Here is a 20,638-nt window from a genome sequence, read left to right as displayed (position 1 = left end):
CAAATGGACGTAGTTGAACGGATCCTCACACACACGACGTTATCGGAACCAACCCGAAGAAGCAACACCGCAAAGAAACAAACAATCATGGTAAACAACCATCACATAATCATGGCATGAGGTGAAGCATAACAAAACTATACCCATTTAAACAGTTTAAATGGGGCCGGATATAATAAACAACAAAACCGGTAAATCCCCATATGCATTTAGCAACTTGGTACAACAACAATTTTAAACATTTAAATTTTATCATCATGATGCGCATGACATGTTCAAGTTTATGCAATTTTTATTAAAAGTTGACAAGAGCATTAGGAAGCATTTGTCACCGTAGTAGAAAGAAAGGGGTGCCACGGCGACGATAACGAAACGGTGCCACGGCAACATTCCGGATGATCCGACAACTCACGGAGATACCGGTGCAAAAGGAAAAGTGACGGGAGCGTGACATGCGATAGAAGGTGGGGTGATCCCGGCAACCGGGTTCCCACGGGTCGACGACGGTGACAAGCGAGGGAAACATCTAATGATCACGGGAGGATACAACATCCAAACATGCATCTCAAACTAAACATGCATTCGTCCACGGGTCATCGTCTCGGCGGTTATACCTTCCAGGTGCATTCTCGGAGCGGTTCGGGTTCGTAGAGGAAGTAGTCGTTCACGGCGACGGTAGTTGTACACGGGCCTTCGGCCACGGAAGTAATCGTACAACGTTTTCGTAGAGGGACTTGGTCTTGCGAAGAGGTACTTGACGGTAGTGGTACTTGACGTGTTCGAGGGTCGTCGGTAGATGTACTTGTCGCATCGCCGGGCGTAATCGTGCATGTGGGTCTTGTCGAGTCTATTGGGGGTACTTTGCGTTTTGAGGGGCGACGGTAGTGGAACTTGGCGAAAATCCGAGACGGTCTTGCCGAACCGTAGTGTTACTGGGCGAGATCGCAGCCACGGTAGTCTTCGGACTTGGTTCTCCCGCACATGCTCCACGGGTCCTGGGGGAACTCGGCGATGGCCATGGCAAGGAGGCGGCTGCAGCAGCAAGGCAAGGAACGGGATGGCAGGCGTGAGAAGCGGCGGGTCGGCGAGGCAACCGATGATGGGGAGAGCTCGGCCGGATCCGAACAAGGAGGCAGGCCGGCGGCAGGGCAAACGGCGGCGGCTTGGCGAGGGACTTGGCGCTGGAGCTTCAGACGAAGCAGGGCGCGACAGCAGCAGCACAAGGGCTCGAAACAGAGGCAACGGCGGCGGCTTGCTGCTGGCGATGCGGGGCGACGACCGCGGTCAACGCGAGACGCGGGCGAGCGGGCGCCTCGTCCTCTGCTCGTAAGGAAGCATAGCAGCGGCGGCGTCTTGGCGCGGCTCCACGCCGGCGGAGGCACGGGAGAGGAAACAGGAGCAGAGGGGCGGTGGTCGACGCCGGCGGGCGCCCCGCCTTCCAACAAGCGCGCCCGCCGGCGTCGACCACCACCACCAGGAGCTCCGCCGCCCCTCTGCTCCTGTTTCCTCTCCTGCGCCTCCGCCGGCGTGGAGCCGTGCCAAGACGCCGCCGCTGCTCTGCTTCCTTACGAGCAGAGGACAAGGCGCCCGCTCGCCCGCGTCTCGCGTTGACCGCGGTCGTCGCCCCGCATCGCCAGCAGCAAGCCGCCGCCGTTGCCTCTGTTTCGAGCCCTTGTGCTGCTGCTGTCGCGCCCTGCTTCGTCTGAAGCTCCAGCGCCAAGTCCCTCGCCAAGCCGCCGCCGTTTGCCCTGCCGCCAGCCTGCCTCCTTGTTCGGATCCGGCCGAGCTCTCCCCATCGCCGGTTGCCTCGCCGACCCGCCGCTTCTCACGCGTGCCATCCCGTTCCTTGCCTTGCTGCTGCAGCCGCCTCCTTGCCATGGCCATCGCCGAGTTCCCCCAGGACCCGTGGAGCATGTGCGGGAGAACCAAGTCCGAAGACTACCGTGGCTGCGATCTCGCCCAGTAACACTACGGTTCGGCAAGACCGTCTCGGATTTTCGCCAAGTTCCACTACCGTCGCCCCTCAAAACGCAAAGTACCCCCAATAGACTCGACAAGACCCACATGCACGATTACGCCCGGCGATGCGACAAGTACATCTACCGACGACCCTCGAACACGTCAAGTACCACTACCGTCAAGTACCTCTTCGCAAGACCAAGTCCCTCTACGAAAACGTTGTACGATTACTTCCGTGGCCGAAGGCCCGTGTACAACTACCGTCGCCGTGAACGACTACTTCCTCTACGAACCCGAACCGCTCCGAGAATGCACCTGGAAGGTATAACCGCCAAGACGATGACCCGTGGACGAATGCATGTTTAGTTTGAGATGCATGTTTGGATGTTGTATCCTCCCGTGATCATTAGATGTTTCCCTCGCTTGTCACCGTCGTCGACCCATGGGAACCCGGTTGCCGGGATCACCCCACCTTCTATCGCATGTCACGCTCCCGTCACTTTTCCTTTTGCACCGGTATCTCCGTGAGTTGTCGGATCATCCAGAATGTTGCCGTGGCACCGTTTCGTTATCGTCGCCGTGGCACCCCTTTCTTTCTACTACGGTGACAAATGCTTCCTAATGCTCTTGTCAACTTTTAATAAAAATTGCATAAACTTGAACATGTCATGCGCATCATGATAATAAAATTTAAATGTTTAAAATTGTTGTTGTACCAAGTTGCTAAATGCATATGGGGATTTACCGGTTTTGTTGTTTATTATATCCGGCCCCATTTAAACTGTTTAAATGGGTATAGTTTTGTTATGCTTCACCTCATGCCATGATTATGTGATGGTTGTTTACCATGATTGTTTGTTTCTTTGCGGTGTTGCTTCTTCGGGTTGGTTCCGATAACGTCGTGTGTGTGAGGATCCGTTCGACTATGTCCATTTGTCTTCTTCATGGACTCGTTCTTCTTCCTTGCGGGATCTCAGGCAAGATGACCATACCCTCGAAATCACTTCTATCTTTGCTTGCTAGTTGCTCGCTCTTTTGCTATGCCTATGCTGCGATACCTACCACTTGCTTATCATGCCTCCCATATTGTGAAGCCAAGCCTCTAATCACCTTGTCCTAGCAAACCGTTGTTTGGCTATGTTACCGCTTTGCTCAGCCCGTCTTATAGCGTTGTTACTTGCAGGTGAAGATTGGAGTTTGTTCCATGTTGGAATATGGATATTTTGTTGGGATATCACAATATATCTTATTTAATTAATGCATCTATATACTTGGTAAAGGGTGGAAGGCTCGGCCTTATGCCTGGTGTTTTGTTCCACTCTTTCCGCCCTAGTTTCCGTCATATCGGTGTTATGTTCCCGGATTTTGCGTTCCTTACGCGGTTGGGTTATAATGGGAACAACTTGACAGTTCGCCTTGAATAAAACTCCTCCAGCAAGGCCCAACCTTGGTTTTACCATTCGCCACCTAGACTTTTTCCCTTGGGAGTCGCGCATCCCGAGGGTCATCTTATTTTAACCCCCCGGGCCAGTGCTTGTCTAAGTGTTGGTCCGAACTAGAGTCCTTTGCAGCGCCACCTCGGGGAAACTTGAGGGCTGGTTTTAGTTGTACGGAGCGCTCATCCGGTGTTGCCCTGAGAACGAGATATGTGCAGCTCCTATCAGGATGTCGGCGCATCGGGCGGTCTTGCTGGACTTGTTTTACCATTGTCGAGGATGTCTTATAGAACCGGGATACCGAGTCTGATCGGAATGTCTCGGGAGGAGGTCTATTCCTTCGTTGATCGTGAGAGCTTGTAATGGGCTAAGTTGGGACACCCCTGCAGGGATTTGAACTTTCAAAAGTCGTGCCCGTGGTTATGGGCAGATGGGAATTTGTTAATGTCCGGTTGTAGAAAACCTGAAGTTGACCTTAATTAAAATACATCAACCACGTGTGTAACCGTGATGGTCTCTTTCCGGCGGAGTCCGGGAAGTGAACATGGTGTTGGAGTTATGCTTGACGTAGGTTGTCTAGGATCACTTCTTGATCATACTTTTATCGACCGTGCTTTGCCTTCTCTTCTCGCTCTCTTTTGCGTATGTTAGCCACCATATATGCTAGTCGCTTGCTGCAACTCCACCTCATACTTTTACCTTACCCATAAGCTTAAATAGTCTTGATCGCGAGGGTGCGAGATTGCTGAGTCCCCGTGGCTCACAGATACTTCCAAAACCAGCTTGCAGGTGCCGTTGAACCGTGCAGATGACGCAACCAAGCTCAGGAGGAGCTCGATGAAGATCTTGTCCTTTGTGTTGTTTCGTTCTAGTTGATCAGTAGTGGAGCCCAGTTGGGGTCGATCGGGGACCTTGTCGCATTTGGGGTTCTTCTTTTATTTTGGATCCGTAGTCGGGCCCTGATTGTACTTGGTTGATGTAATGCTTTATTCATGTAATTGTGTGAAGTGGCGATTGTAAGCCAGCTATGTATCTCTTTCCCTTATGTATTACATGGGTTGTGTGAAGATTACCTCACTTGCGACATTGCTTTCAATGCGGTTATGCCTCTAAGTCGTGCTTCGACACGTGGGAGATATAGCCGCATCGAGGGCGTTACAATTGCCTGTTTCTCTTCACATAGAAAACCATTGTTTGAAGAATGCTCTTTTGATTCACTTATACTTATTAGAGCATGGTATTTTGTATAAAGAATTAAACTCGCATGCTTCACTTATATCTATTTAGAGAGTCAACAGGAATTGGTCAATTGCATGGTTAGTCATAAAATCCCACATAAAACTTATGGATCACTGAATATGATATGTTTGATTCCTTGCAATAGTTTTGCGATATAGAGATGGAATATGTGGGAGGTACTAGTAAATTGTTGTGTTTAGTAAGAATATTGGTGTTAAGGTTTGTGATTCCCGAAGCATGCACGTATAGTCTCTCGTTATGCTATGAAGTTGGAGCATGATTTATTATTGATTGTCTTCCTTATGAGTGGGGGTCGGGGACGAGGGATGGTCTTTTCCTACCAATCTATCCCCCTAGGGGCATGCATAGTAGTACTTTGCTTTGAGATCTAATAAACTTTTGCAATAAGTGCATGAGTCCTTTATGACTAATGTGAGTCCATGGATTATACACACTCTTACCTTTTCGCAATTTGCTAGCCTCTACGGTACCGTGCATTGCCCTTTCTCACATCGAGACGTGGTGCAAACTTCGCAGGTGCATCCAAACCCCGTGATATGATACGCTCTATCACACATAAGCCTTATTATATCTTCCTCAAAACAGCCACCATACCTATCTATTATGGCTTTTCCATGGTCATTCCAAGATATATTGCCATGCAACTTCCACCGCTTCCGTTTGATGACTTGAGCATTCATTGTCATATTGCTTTGCATGATCATATAGCTGACATAGCAGTTGTGGCTCAGCCACCGTTCATCATTTTTCATACATGTTATGCTAGATCATTGCACATCCTGGTACATGCCAGAGGCATTCATATAGAGTCACTTTTTGTCATATGTATCGAGTTGTAATTTTTATTTCTTTTGAGTTATAAGTAAATAGAAGTGTGATGATCATCATCATTCATTTTTAGAGCAGTGCCCCAGTGAGGAAAGGATGATGGAGACTATGATTCCCCCACAAGTCGGGATGAGACTCCGGACAATGAGAGAGAAAAAAAGAACAAAAAGGAAAAAAATAAAAAAATAAAGAAAAATAAAGAAAGAAAAAAAGAAAGGAAAAAGAAAGAAAGAAAAATAAATAAATAAACAAAGAGGGATCGGGCATTGTTAGTATCCTTTACCACACTTGTGCTTCAAAGTAGCACCATGTTTTTCATATGGAGAGTCTCCTATGTTGTCACTTTCATATACTAGTCGGAATTTTTCATTATAGGATTAGATGCACACCCACTTAGTTTTCATAATGAGCTTTCATTCATTATAGCTCTTAGTGCATTCGTTGCATGGCAATCCCTACTCCTCGCATTGATATCGATTGATGGGCATCTCCATAGCCCATTGGTTAGCCGCGTCGATGTGAGACTTTCTTACTTTTTTTATTCTCTATATTTACCCCTATCATCATACTCTATTCCACCTATAGTGCTATATCCATGTCCTGCGCTCATGTATTGCGTGAGGGTTGAAAAGGCTGAAGCACGTTAAAAAGTATGAACCAATTGCTCGGTTTGTCATCAGGGTTATGCATGATAAATACTTTGTGTTAAGAAGACGGAGCATGACAAGACTATATGATTTTGTAGGGATAGCTTTCTTTAGCGTTGATATTTTGAAAGACTTGATTGTTTGTTGGGATGCCTGAGTATTGATGTCTTTATGTCAAATTATAGACTATTGCTTTGAATCACTTATGTCTTAATATCCATGTCATGATTAGATATATGATCAAGTTTATGCTAGGTAGCATTCCACATCAAAAATTATCTTTTTTAATCATTTACGTACTCGAGGACGAGCAGGAATTAAGCTTGGGGATGCTGATACGTCTTCGTCGTATCTATAATTTTGATTTTTCATGCCAATATTATTCAACTTTTACATACTTTTGGCAACTTTTTATATGATTTATTTGGACTAACTTACTTATCCAGTCCCTAGTGCTAGTTCCTGTTTGTTGCATGTTTTTGTTTCATAGAAAATCCATATCAAACGAAGTCCAAACACGATAAAAATTAACGGAGAATTGTTTTGGAATATATGTGATTTTTAGGAGGTGGAATCAACACAAACGGGGGCCCACAGAGCCCACAACCCACCAGGGCGCGCCAGGCACCCCCTGGCGCGCCCAGGTGTCTTGTGCCCTCCTCGAAGGTAGGTTGGGGACCTTCTTCTAGCGCAAAAAAGATAATTTATGGAAAAAAAATCGAGTAAACATTTCAGCGCAATAGTAGTTACGAATCTCTGGGAATTTAAGAAGCCGTGAAGGGCCATATCTGGGAAACGCGAAACAAAAGAGAAGAGAGAGGGAGATCCAATCTCGGAGGGGCTCCCGCCCCTCCGCCGCCATGGAGGCCATGGACTAGAGGGGGAACTCTCCTCCCATCTAGGGGGGAGACCAAGGAAGAAGAAGAAGAAGGAGGGGCTCTCTCCCCCTCGCTTCCGGTGGCGTCGGAGTGCCGCCGGGGCAACGATCGGGACGGCGATCTACATCAACAATCTTGCTACCGTCAACACAAACTCTCTCCCCCTCTATGCAGAGGTGTAACACCCCTTCTCCCCACTGTAATCTCTACTTAAACATGGTGCTCAACTCTATATATTATTTCCCAATGATCTATGGTCATCCTATGATGTTTGAGTAGATCCGTTTTGTCATGTGGGTTAACCGTGATCTTGGTTGGTATGATTGTATATTTTATTTATGGTGTTGTCCTATGGTGCCCTCCGTTCTCGCGCAAACATAAGGGGCCCTCGCTGTAGGGTGTTGCAATATGTTCATGGTTCACTTGTGGTGGGTTGCGAGTGTGGCAGAAGCTTAAACCCGAGTAGGTGGGCTATGACGTATGGGATAAAGAGGACTTGGTACTTAATGCTATGGTTGGGTTTCACAACCTTAATGATCTTTTGTAGTTGCGGATGCTTGCTAGAGTTGCAATCATAAGTGCATATGATCCAAGTAGAGAAAGTATGTTAGCTCATGCCTCTCCCTCATATAGAATTGCAAGAATGATTACCGGTACTTGTTATCGATTGCCTAGGGACAAATAACTTTCTTGTTGACACAAATCCTTTTATTATCTTGCAAAGTACTTATAGTTTTATTCTTGCAAAGTAGTTCTAGCATCGCACCTACAAAATAGTTTCATGCCTGTTTCCGATAAAGCAAACGTCAAGTGTGCGTAGAGTTGTATCGGTGGTCGATAGAACTTGAGGGAATATTTGTTCTGCCTTTCGCTCCTCGTTGGGTTCGACACTCTTATTTATCGAAAAAGGCTACAAACGATCCTCTATACTTGTGGGTTATCACACCCAAAACTTGAAAACTCAATCACACAAAACTTAACGGAACTTCGTGAAATAGATTAGTATGGTAAAGATCAAACCATTCACTTTGGTACTGTCAAAGACAAGATTCATAATTGTTCTCACACAATGCCTGCTGTACCTTATCATTTCCACAATTTATATCACTTAATATAAGCTATGGAAGCACTAAAACAAGCAAACTATGCATTGAAAACAGAAGTTGTAAAAAACAAAACAGTCTGAAATGATATGAACAATGACCATACTTCTGTTACTCCAAAAATTCTGAAAAATTAGGACATTGTAGGAAATTTGTATATCAATTATCTGTAAAAAATTCATAGGCACGCCCTGGTGGGTAGTGGGGCCCATGGGAAGCTCCTCCACCGACCTTCAGCTCTATAAATACTCTAAAATCCCAAAAACCTAGAGGAGTCGACGAAACACAATTCCAGCCGCCGCAAGTTCCAAAACCATAAGATCCAATCTAGAGGCCTTTTTTGGCATTTTGCCGGAGGGGCAACGATCACGAAGGGGTTCTTCATCATCACCCTTGCCCCTCCGATGATGCGTGAGTAGTTTTCCACAGACCTACGGGTCCGTAGGTAGTAGCTAGATGGCTTCTTCTCTCTTTTTGATCTTCAATATAAAGTTCTCCTCGATGTTCTTGGAGATCTATTCGATGTAATGACTTTTTGCGACGTGTTTGTTGGGATCCGATGAATTGTGAGTTTATGATCAGATCTATCCATGAATATTATTTGAGTCTTTCCTGAGCTCTTTTATGCATGATCTTTATAGCCTCGTATTTCTTCTCCGAAACTTTGGTTTGGTTTGGCCAATCAGATTGATTTTTCTTGCAATGAGAAGAGGTGCTTTGTGATGGATTCGATCTTGCAGTGCTCAATCTCAGTGACAGAAAGAGACATGACACTTATGTATCGTTGCTATTAAGGATAAAAATATGGGGTCTATTCCTACATGAATAGATCTTGTCTACATCATGTCATCGTTCTTGTTGCATTACTCGGTTTCTCCATGAACTTATTACACTAGATGCATGCTAGATAGCGGTCGATGTGTGTTGTAATAGTAGTAAATGCAGACAAGAGTCGGTCTACTAATGATGCCTATATACATGATCATTTCCTTGGAGATCGTCATAATTATTTGCTTTTCTGTCAATTGCCCAACAATAATTTGTTTACCCGTCGTATGCTATTTTCTTGAGAGAAGCCTCTAGTGAAATCTACGGCTCCTGGGTCTATTTCCTATCATATTATTTCCAGATCTATTTATCCAAAATACCAAAAATACCTTGGTGCACTTTTTCTTTACTTATTTTTGTGTGTTTTTCTTCTAGATCTATTTATCAAATCTCATACAATTTAATCTATCTCAATACCGAGGAGGGATTGACAACCCCTCTTATGCGTTGGGTTGTAACTTTTTGTTGTTTGTGTGCTGATGTTGTTTACATAGTGTTGCTTGGTTCTCTTATTGGATTGATAACCTTGGTTTCATAACCGAGGGAAATACTTACAATTTTTGTGTTGCACCACCACCTCCTCTTCGGGGAATTACCAACGCAGATACAAGCAATCCAGTACACTCTCATCTTTCAGGCAACCCAGGAGAAGCAAACTGACAGTACTATTCATCCAACTCCAGTACGTACAAGATATAGAGCAACCATAGATGGTGCACTAGCTGATTCACATACGCATGCACATCATGATGATGAGGACATGGCACAAGATTTGTAGCTCATGCCAGCAGATAATCTTACCTCTTGAGATAGCAACTCCCCTGTTGACAATTCAGATAAAAATCATGAAGCAACTGATCCCGAGTCAGAAAACGTGGCCATGAACATTTGCTCAAAACAACATATAGTAGCAAGGACAAACTGTTCGAAGCAGAAGAGGCGAGGTGAGCGCGGACCTACTTTGTCACATGGTTTAGAGAGAATGATAGTAAGGATCGAAACTAGGATGAAGGTTGACTTCATGGAGGGAGAAAACATGCCTATTGGCCCTCTACAAGCAGCAAAACTTACTTCAGAGGTTGGTTATCAAGTCAGATATCATTTGCCATTAAAAACCAAGTGGAACGAGTATAATGCAAAGGGGAACACACATATGCTTCCTGAAGTTTTATAGTCAGTGCAGGTCAGCCATCAAATGAATCTGTTTTGCAATTGTACCATACCACATCATTTTATCTTCGCACTCTAAATGTTGTAACATGCATGTGTGTATGATGTCTGCAGTTAATGTTTGATTTTACAAACAACGCTCCATTGGTAGAAGCAGTAACCAAATGGATCATTCAGAAAAGCGTGCGGTCACACCGGCACCGACTTAAGGCGATATTACAATAAGGTTAAAAATCTTACTGATGAGCAAGCATCACAGTTGAAGCCATTCACTATTACACATATAGATTGGAAAGATATAGTAAAACGGTGGAAGGACGAGCACTACCAGGAATTCATACTTAATCTGTCCATTCAAATTTTACTATACCATATCGACGAAACTAAATTTATGCTTCAATTCATAGGAGATCTGTGCCAAGAATAAAGCAAATTGAAGTGCTATGAAGCTCTACCAAACTATTCGCTCTAGACGCTACATTGCAACTTATCATAGTAAGGTAAGCACTCCAACTTCCTACATGCAAATTAGATTCTTTCCATAAGTATATGGCATGTGGCAGTAATGTTCATCATGTCATGTTTGATATACTAGTGTAATGAGGAAAGCCAGAAAGCTATAGCTATTGAATTTTTTAAAGCAATCCATGCCAGAAAGAAGGATGGGATGATGAGTACGCTTGCAGCAACAACACTCGTAAGCATTCTGCAATTTTTAGATTTCACATGTAATGTGCCACCCGAAATATTATGTTTCTAACACCATACTAACAACGCTTCAATCATACTGCAGAAGGACATGAAGGACAAGCAAGACGCAACTCCAATAGAAGATGATGAGCCAAAAACAGATGTGCAGATTGTTGCAGAGGTTCTCAAGGACATTACCAAGCATAGCACGCTCCTTGCAAGCATGGGAGTCTTCTGCCTCCAGGAAAAAGACAACCTCTCATGAAAGCATGAGAGAGCTTGAAGAGAGGCTTGCAACTCAAGAGCTAGCTGTGAGATCAGGAGCTGATAGGTATCAAGAAGAGCCGAATACAAGAATAGTAGTGCGGTAATAGGAAATCAAAAAGCTCAAAACAAAGCAACAAGAAGAAATTACAGCTCTTAAGAAGGAACAAGAGGATAAAATTGCTTCTATGGAAAAGAGGCAATCAGATTTGGATGTCACTTTAGGTTTTGTCTTAAGGTGATTATACAACGCCTCTGATAACAGGATGTCACGGCCCACTTTGGGGGCTCTAACAATAACATGTCGCAACCCTAATGGTGGTCTTCTTCGTCTGGAAAGTTTGGTGGTCCCTTATTATATTTTGTAATATGTGGTACTCTGTCTATTTCCTTTTATGCCGTGTGTGATACTTCCTCAATTGGATGATCATTATTATAGTTGTGTTAATCATGTGTGTTTTCAGCGTTATTGAAGGTTATTTCATTCTTATTTTTGAAATTTTACTAATTTTCAAATTTGAATTTAAATTTAAATTTGGTTGCCAGCTGCAACACTGAGCAAATTGCGACAGTAATAGTGACAGAAATCCATGCCATCACTAGCTTCTGGACCCACATGTAAGCAGCCATGTCAGCATCTAGTGGGCCCACATGTCAGGATCTTTGACCGGTCAAATCTGATTGTTACTGACGACCACCGCCAATGATAAAACCTCGCCCGGGCCCAACTGCATGTTGCCACGTCAACATCTTCTAGGCCCCTATGTCAGAAACATTGACAAGTCAAACATGGCGGGTCAGTTGTTAGTAACACATGTATCATTTTTTAGTCGTCGCAGAAGATAGCTTCGCCGACAAATTTGGGTTCGTCATCTAAGTTCTTGCGTGACAGTGGAAGTGGTACCGTAAAAAAATTATTTTATATGATGACGCTTCAGTGAGGGAGGGGGTGACGGCCGGAAAATGTCACCAGACCATATTTGGTGACAGAAAATAGTTTTACGTGACACAAGTGAAACGTTGCAAAATAGCGGCGGTTTTGTAGTGGTGTTCCAAATCTCGGACTTTGAAGAACTAAGGGGTGTATTTCCCTTGCTCTTGTCCCAGGAGGCTTACCAGCAATTTCTTTTCTGCCAACGGTAGTTGCAGGACATCAACATGTCCTGTAATAATGATCTTTGGGTTATCCCTAGAGCTCAAACTATCGCACATCCAAGGTGTACCGACTTCTCAAAGGGTAATGTGTTCCTCTTATTGCCTGGTTATGGAAGACTTGTGTGCAACGCAAGCACCAAGTTTTTTTCCTTGCTACCGCTCATGGATAGCCTGAATACCAGGGCCATGCCGCAAAGAAAGATATTTTACTTATCATCATATGATTTTATCATGTGCAATGAACATGTTATTGAGGATATAGAGCATCTCTTCCTTGGTTGCCCCTTTACAAAGCACTGTCGGTATTATTTGTGCTCATTTGTCCAGCTATCCGATGAACTTCGTGCTCATTTGAGACGTCTAACGAGTGCTTTAGACGTTACCTTTTTTATGGACCATATCATCGTAGTGTTCTTGGAACATTTGGATTTCCATAATGACTAGATCTTCAATCATGGAGTTCCTAATCTTTATAGATGTAGGAAGGATTTTAAAGATGAGCTAAAACTTTTTTACATAGTGAAAATAACTTCATATCCAAGCCTTATAGATAGGGTAGCCTCATTCATGTAAGTAGTTGGCATGTGGCTTGTTGTAACTGCACATACCTTATTTGGTTTTCATTTTATGAAATTCATATACGTAATTCACCTATTGTCTTCCGTTACAAAAAGACATAGTCACTATTTGAGGGAATGTTTACCCGGTCCCAAAAATAAATATCACATCCTGTTTTCTTATGTTAAACTCCACGGTGAACAAAGAAACCTTTGACAAATCATGAATATTGGTAAAAAGAATAGTATTCCATTTGCTTAAAACTCTGCCGTCGTGAAATACATAAACTAAAGTGAGAGCTTACTTCGAATCTCCCATCAAGGAATACAACTGTGAAAACATACGAGTACAGAATTGAGATCAAATTGCATTTCAAAACTTTTGAACTGGAATTAAATAAAGATGACATCATCACCCCTTCCCCATGTCCACCCGTTGGACCGCGAAACCACCGTTATATTGTTGTGCTGTATAATGATTCTTTGTTTGCCATTATGGTTTTATATCATGATGACCCGCTGAGTTGTTCCACGATAATTGAGCGTTTGACCTCTATTTCCCGCTTTAAACAATGCGAGAATGGATTAAAATGAGAAGCCAACAAAGATTCGGTAACACAGTTCACAGACGTAAGTTTAACTTGATTTACATATCATAACAAATTACTTTTCTATATAAATGCATTTCTGCTGAAAAATGGCCCAACATACTACTGATTAAGAACCACAGACTAGGGATAAGATCACCGTCCCGCAATTTTGTGTCATTGGTGGAGCCGATTATATATTGACCATTTGTCAACTTTTTCGCCTACTAATAATCATCAAGTTGCAATAGATAATTAAGCCAAGTCGGAGCTAGCTAGCATGCATCATGAGTGAAACTTCTACTACTTGGCTATTGACACCTCCCGTTTTCCGCGCGCAAAGGAAAACAGGGAGGAGGCGAAACTAGCTATACGTCGTACAGTGGTCCGTCCATGGCTGGGTGGATCTTCTTCGTGACGACAGACACGCGATCGAAACATAAATACACGCAGGCTGGGCAATGCAGCGCCAGTACTGGCTATGGCTAGCAAAGCGGGAAGCGCGCATAGACAGAAGCGAGAGGCCGGGGCTCAAACGAGGAATGAATTAATGCGGCGGAGCCATGGCATGATGAGCTCACGTCGGCCGTTCTTGCCTGGACCGGCACTAGTTCCTCGATCGATTCATTCCACTGATCCTACTCTACTGGAGAGCCCCCGCGCGCGCCTAGTCGACCGGCCGATCGATCACGTTGCATGACGCACGTCGCCCGAGGCCAGCCACGAGCTGGCGCAGCGCAGATGGGTGGCTTCTGGCCGCGATCGATCTCTGATGCCTTCCTCCGGCCGCTCCCCCCACTGCCGCACTGTGCATGCCGACGTGCTGCCGCCACCGGCCTGCGCCTGCGCCTGCGTGGACGGACGGGAAGGGGAGGGGAGGAATGCGGCATCAGGGGGTAGGAAGCCGCACCGCTTGTCGGGTTGCCTCGTTCCGCGCCGAGAATTACTAACCCCCAGCAGCAGCAGCCAGCCCAGCGGGCGGCATCATCGTGTCGTCGACGCAGGGGCCTGGCGCGCATCATGGCGCCGGCCGGCCCGGGGATCTCATTCCGTCTCCTCATCCCATCCTCCGGTCCAGTCCAGTCCTCCTGGCTATGCTAGCCATGGCCTCCTCTCTTTAATCATGGGCTAAGATTTGAACTCGATAACCATAGTTGCTAGCTGCGGAGACGAGATGAGTGGTGCATTAGCCTGCCGCTGTTGGCGCGTGGATTCTCTGTTCGCTTCAATCCTGCGCCCACGCGGCCCCGGTCTAGACTAGTCGTACAGTAGTAACAAGATTGATTACACTAGCTCTAGTGTGTGTATACAAGTGCTAATCGCTGCGGCGGCAGAGAGAGAGGGAGGAGTGTATTCCAAGACACACACACAATGATTGTGTCTCTCGGGGAGGCGGGCGGGGGGAGGAGGCGTGGATTGGTAAAGTGAAGGGGGTGCTGCAGAACATGGGCCTTGACCGACCCATACACATACGCGCGCATGGCACATACTACTACGTACAAAGGTATACTACTACTGCTCCCCTATGTCGTCCCGCTCTCCTTCCATGCAATCTTTTGCTCTCCTCTTTCCCTGCTCTCTTTTTGCCTGGTGTCGATCAGCCCCATTTCCACACCCCACGGCCCCCTTTCTCCTCCTGTCTCCATTACTCCGGCCTAGTTATTATGTTACCCTACTAGCCTTTGCCCCCACAAGGCCATCGAAAGGCGTAGCAGCCAAGTTACACTACCAGGTCAGGTCAGGTCAGGTCTAGAGACCACGGCCAGCCGGCCGGGGAAAGCCTTTTCTCTTCCTCTCTCCTCCCTCTGTGTGTGTGTGAGAGAGAGAGGGAGAGAGGAATCAGGGGGAGGAGGAGGTGGCCATAATTCTTGCGAGCTCGGGCAAGATCATAAGGGAAAGACAAAAAGGCCGAAAGGCGAATCATGCTGCCACATGCCACACCCTATACAAAAGCTAGCCCTAGACACACCAGCAGAAGCATCCATCTCACTCGATCGCCCACGCAAACTCACACCACACCACCGTAGCTAGACTAGAACCACAACTAGAACTTAGAAGAACTAGATCGATCCCGCACAAACGGCTTCGATCGTGCTGCGAGCTCCTCCGGATCGATCGATCGGCCGATGGGTGCTCACGGAGATCGCCGCCGCCACCGCCGCGAAGAGGTGGGGGTGCTATTGGACGAAGAGGAGGAGGAGCTCGAGCACCACGCCAGGGCTTGCGGCGGCGCCACGAGTGGGCTGGTGGATCAAGAATTGGGTGGCTGCCAAGAAGGTGGAGGGGGCATGGTGTTTGAAGCGAGCAGTAGCGTGGGCAGCGTGAGTGCGACCATGGGCCCGCCCCCGATCATGTGCTGGCCGCCGCCGGCCCCGTCGCTGTCGCCGCAGGAGCCACTCCACGGCGCGATCCACCACCACCACAACATAGGCATCGGCGGCCAGGGCCCCTTCTTCCCGTTGCTCCCGCCGCTGCCTCCGCAGCCTCCGCCGCCGCCGCCCTTCTTGGCCGACTTCTACGCCCGGCGCGCGCTCCAGTTCGCCTACGACCACTCGGGCGGTGCGTCGTCCTCGTCCGACCCGCTCGGCTTCGGCGCCGGGCTCTACATGGGGCACCACGGCTCCCCCGTCCACGGGATGATGATGCCGCCGCCCTTCGGGGCGTCGCCGTTCGGCGACTTCGGCCGGATGACCGCACAGGAGATCATGGACGCCAAGGCGCTGGCCGCGTCCAAGAGCCACAGCGAGGCCGAGCGTCGCCGCCGGGAGCGCATCAACTCGCACCTCGCCCGCCTCCGCAGCCTCCTCCCCAACACAACCAAGGTACTGGCTCTGGCTGCATAATAGTGCACCCTGACATATAAATTCATGCATGCAATGCATATCTTCAACTCTAGCATGCATGTCTGCAATTCTTTCTGCACAGTGCACTGCATATAGCCAACCCAAAACATGTGTGTGCATGCGCGCGAACTCCAACACTCCATTGCTGGCTCCCCATTCCATTTCAGCATATTCTATGGTAGGAGTGAGCTACTAGGAGACAAGGGGAGGGAGGTGAGCCGCCTAGTTGACGCGGAAAAGAGAGACCAGGAAGGAAACAAAAAGCTTGCGACTCGAGAGTTACTGCTGGGCGATGGCCTCTCCGAGGAGAGACAAGCGCGCGAGCTCGTGTCAGGTACACACACTCACAGAGCGCCGGCAGCAAAGATGAGAAAAGCTGACTGTCTCGAGATCCTGCTGGTTACCGCGCACCCTACTCCCAAGAATTCTAAGCCCCAGATCCTTCTACATGCCTTTAGCTACCTAGCTCTTCCAAACCATGCGAGTTATCCCATGCAACTGAGTTATCCATGCTAGTTAACCTTAAGCTAATAGCTAGTCGTGCTATAGTACTCTTTCATCTCTACCGGAGTAGTAGTAGCATGGAGCGAGTCGGTTTTAGATTTGCACCCCAAAGTCTTTACGGTCAAAAGGCAGCAATGCAGTGCATTGTTACTGATCTGTTGACTGTTCTAGTAGTGTTATTAGGTTCAAAAGCTTTTTGGTTTCTGGATGCTAGATTAGACAGCTTACAATGACATATACTACTGCTAGCCCGTAATCCATGGATAACACACATCATCCACCGGCTAGTGCTGCACGTATGAGCCCCAGGAGCACTGCACCGTCTAGCTAAGAGGGATTTGACCACGGGCGTGATAACGGAAGAAGCATAAAGAATGCGGGCGCAGAGTGGTGGTGATCGATGGTTTGGTGCCCCACTAAACCCCAAAAGGAAGAAACACAGATCGCTTGTGGAGGCGTGCATGCGAGCACCACCACCAGCAGGCAGGGCAGGGCAGGGCAGGCGAGCCATGCACTAGCCATTTTTTGTGTATTGATTACGCGCGCGCTGTTTTGCTTGTGCTCCCCTCGCTCCTGGTAGGAGGAGAGTGGAGGGGGAGACGTCGAGTGAGTCCCACGCTCGTCGGCTCGGAGGCATGCATTCCACGGCACGGCACGAAGCCGGACCTCCTTTTCGCCTGCATGCGTACGCCCCATCCATCATTCCCCCCAGCCTACCCCTTGCATGCATCATCCTCCTCCCATCATGCATGTTAGCGAGCTGATTTTTTAACTACTAATCAACTACTACTGGCAGCTCGCCCGCCGCCGCGCGCGCGTGCGTGCGTGCGTCCACTTTCCTTGTGATTTACTCCATGCATGCATGAATGTTTGGTGCGCAGACGGACAAGGCGTCGCTGCTGGCGGAGGTGATCCAGCACGTCAAGGAGCTCAAGCGGCAGACGTCGGAGATCAGGGAGGAGGCCTGCCCGCTCCCCACCGAGGCCGACGAGCTCACCGTCGACGCCTCCAGCGACGAGGACGGCCGCCTGCTCGTGCGCGCCTCGCTCTGCTGCGACGACCGCCCCGACCTCCTGCCGGACCTCATCCGCGCGCTCAAGGCGCTCCGCCTGCGCGCGCTCAAGGCCGAGATCACCACCCTCGGCGGCCGCGTCAAGAACGTGCTCGTCGTCACCGAGGACGACAGCATCGCGTGCGACGGGGACCAGCAGGACGAGGACGGCGGGATGCAGGCGCCCATGTCGCCGCAGCACGCCGTCGCGTCCATCCAGGAGGCGCTCAGAGCGGTCATGGAGCGCACGTCGTCCTCGTCCGGCGCCGAGGACTCCGGGGGCTCCGCCAGCGGCGGGCTCAAGCGGCAGCGCACCACCAGCCTCTCGGCGATCCTAGAGAACAGGTCCATCTAGGCTAATTAACATCCACGTACGTACGTACGTGATGATCTATCTATCAGCTGATGTGCAAAACGGAACGAAACGAAACGAAACGGAAGGAAACAACAGTTAAACACAACGTACATGCACCACAGTATCCCATAGTTGATGACAGTAATACCGTTCAACTAGCTAGCTTAGCTACTAGTTTTGGGTCATAATATCTTCTCCAGAGTGTTACTGTTTTTCACCTCTTCTCGTCTAGGTTTCTCCCCATTGATTTATATACTAGTGTTTCTTTTGTTTGTGTGGTGTGTGTGTATCGATATCTCTCCATGGGATCGATCTCAGCGGTCAGTACAAGGCTTCTCTTTCTCTCCTTGCTGGAGTTTAACATTTTAAAACCCATATACATTCAACTTCTCAGGTTTCCCACGTTTTCAACCTGCAGATACCGCTAGATTGCATGTTTATTACTCGCTCCGATCTGTATTACTTGTCGCTCAAATACTAAACGTATTTCAATGCTAAATACATTCGTTTGAGCGACAAGTAATATAGATTGGAGGGAGTAACTGATTTGACATGTAAGTATGAAAGTATGGGCTCATTATGTCTTAGCTCGTCTGTTCGAGACAATATTGCACGGTTATATAATTTAATTGTCATGCTCGTGTACTACACATTAATGCATGTTCCAGAAGAGAAACTATGAATGTCCTGTTTGCACATAGTATACGATCAATGTCTATACATGCACCATATGCATCCAGTTCACAAAAAGTCATGTTTTGGACAGTATCTCATGTCAAATATTTAATACTCTGACCACCAGTACTGTTGTGAATACTTAGATTGAAACTTGAAATCATATGCATAGATTTATCAAGAGAGTATGTTCTTATTATTTGTTGGTGTTGTGCATACATTGCAGTTAAAACTAGTCACAATTACATTTTGAGGACAGTGTTAATGTCCAAAACGCCACCTTTTCATTAACAAGAGGGAGTATCATTTTCTTGCTGGATCATCAAGGAATGTAAATCCCTTCAGACCGTTTCAAACCAGTCTTGCTAAGTCTCAGCCCTGAGATCCTACATTAAGATCCATGCAAAAAAAAAATAGTTTTTGTATCTCTTGCATGTTATGTCACTTGACTGAGACTTTGCTAAATCTAAGTAGACCGAAACCTAGCCACACCCATTTCAAATCAGTAGTATTCATCACCTAAAATGGTTTTAGACGAGTCCTACAAAGGTGGTTTATGATGGATTGGCTTCTATGTGGCATCCAACGGCATCAGTTTTTGTGTGTGGAATAACTGCATCATTTTTCAAATGCTATAGAACATAAAGTATTATTTTTAAATCTCGATCTTACCAAGGAAAAGACTAAAAAATCCCGATCTGAAATTACAAAAGAAAATCATTTAACAAAATCAAATTCAGACTAACTATTTTAATTTCTTCATTTTTTTTATTTTTAGAAAATGTATGTTTTTATATACTTTCCCAACTCCGTGTCACCGAATTGTCTCAAATTAATTTTCGCTTCTATTTGGAACATTTCCATTTCAAGATTTGGGATTCTCTTTCTCTCTCCAAAATCTAATCGTATTTATTGATGTTCCTCAGATTTTTAGATGAGATGGAGGTGATAGGGTAGACACATAGATCTGCTTTGAGTTGGTCAACCCACTTTGGAATTGTCTTAGGAGGATTCTAGTGGTTTTGAGAGTGACGGAACAATTTGTCTGTTTTACATTTTATTATGGGTGTATTGTGCGCTCAACCATACTAGAGGGGTACGTGAACACTTTTTTTTTGCATTTTTATTTCGTACTCTCTCCTTTTGAGAATAGTTGAAGTTCCAAGTTTGCCCTAGGTCAGACTTCATTAAGTTTGACCGACTTTACATAGAACTATATCTACATCTATAACACCAAATTTGCTTCGTTAGATTCATTATGGTATATATTTTCATATTATATGCATTCGATAGTGTAAATTTTGCAAAAAAATATCTATAGATTTAGTCAAACGTAAAAAAGTTTGACTTAAGACGATCCTCGAACTTCAATTATTTCAGAACTGGGGGGAAATACTGCTTTGCAAACTGCCATTATACATTGCACTTTGTAGATCTACTCACTGTGATTTACTCTCTGTGTGTGTTGGGGGGGGGGGGGGGGGGGGGTCGTATGTGTGGGCGCGCGGGTATGAATTTGTTGTAGCGGCATTTTTTTTAGGAATCAGAAGAAGCACTGCCTTTTCATATAGAAACAAAAGGGTGAACATAATGTACAAGGTGGCACACGTTTTCGGGGGAAACGTGGCAAAACCCAAAGGAACTAAAAATTACAGATGCAACTTAGCCAATGCCCATAGTGGGCATGACACCCAAAAATGTCATCTCGCATTACTTGATGTCCTCCAGCATTGCCACCTCATAGTGAGTCATGCAACGGCCCGTGAATACTCATATGTTCTTCTCTTTCCAAATGTTCCAAATGGTGTAGATGAGCCCGCCACTTCGATGTTTACACACCTCTTTCAA

At 46.5% G+C, this 20,638-nt stretch overlaps 1 protein-coding gene across 1 annotated transcript; it reads left to right on the top strand.

Moving 5' to 3' along the window:
- Nucleotides 1-14,975: 14,975 nt before the first annotated feature.
- LOC125552219 (transcription factor bHLH30) lies at nucleotides 14,976-18,387 on the top strand. The gene is made up of 2 exons (XM_048715708.2): nucleotides 14,976-16,184; nucleotides 17,591-18,387. The coding sequence occupies exons 1-2, from the start codon at nucleotides 15,489-15,491 to the stop codon at nucleotides 18,113-18,115; spliced, it is 1,221 nt and encodes a 406-aa protein (XP_048571665.1). The 5' UTR covers nucleotides 14,976-15,488; the 3' UTR covers nucleotides 18,116-18,387.
- The last annotated feature ends 2,251 nt before the right edge of the window (nucleotides 18,388-20,638 follow it).

This window comes from Triticum urartu, chromosome 4A (assembly GCF_056163025.1).
Source record: "Triticum urartu cultivar PI428250 chromosome 4A, HENAU_Tu73, whole genome shotgun sequence".
NCBI classification, from domain to species: Eukaryota; Viridiplantae; Streptophyta; class Magnoliopsida; order Poales; family Poaceae; genus Triticum; species Triticum urartu.
The sequence above is the reverse complement of the archived record's forward strand: the minus strand, read 5'-3'. Positions and strand labels throughout refer to the sequence as shown.

Excerpts from the sequence above, each read along its gene's own strand:
- LOC125552219 (XM_048715708.2), top strand. The coding sequence starts at position 15,489 with ATGGGTGCTCACGGAGATCGCCGCCGCCACCGCCGCGAAGAGGTGGGG. Across the intron at positions 16,185-17,590 it reads TCCTCCCCAACACAACCAAG|ACGGACAAGGCGTCGCTGCT; the intron begins GTACTGGCTCTG and ends TTTGGTGCGCAG.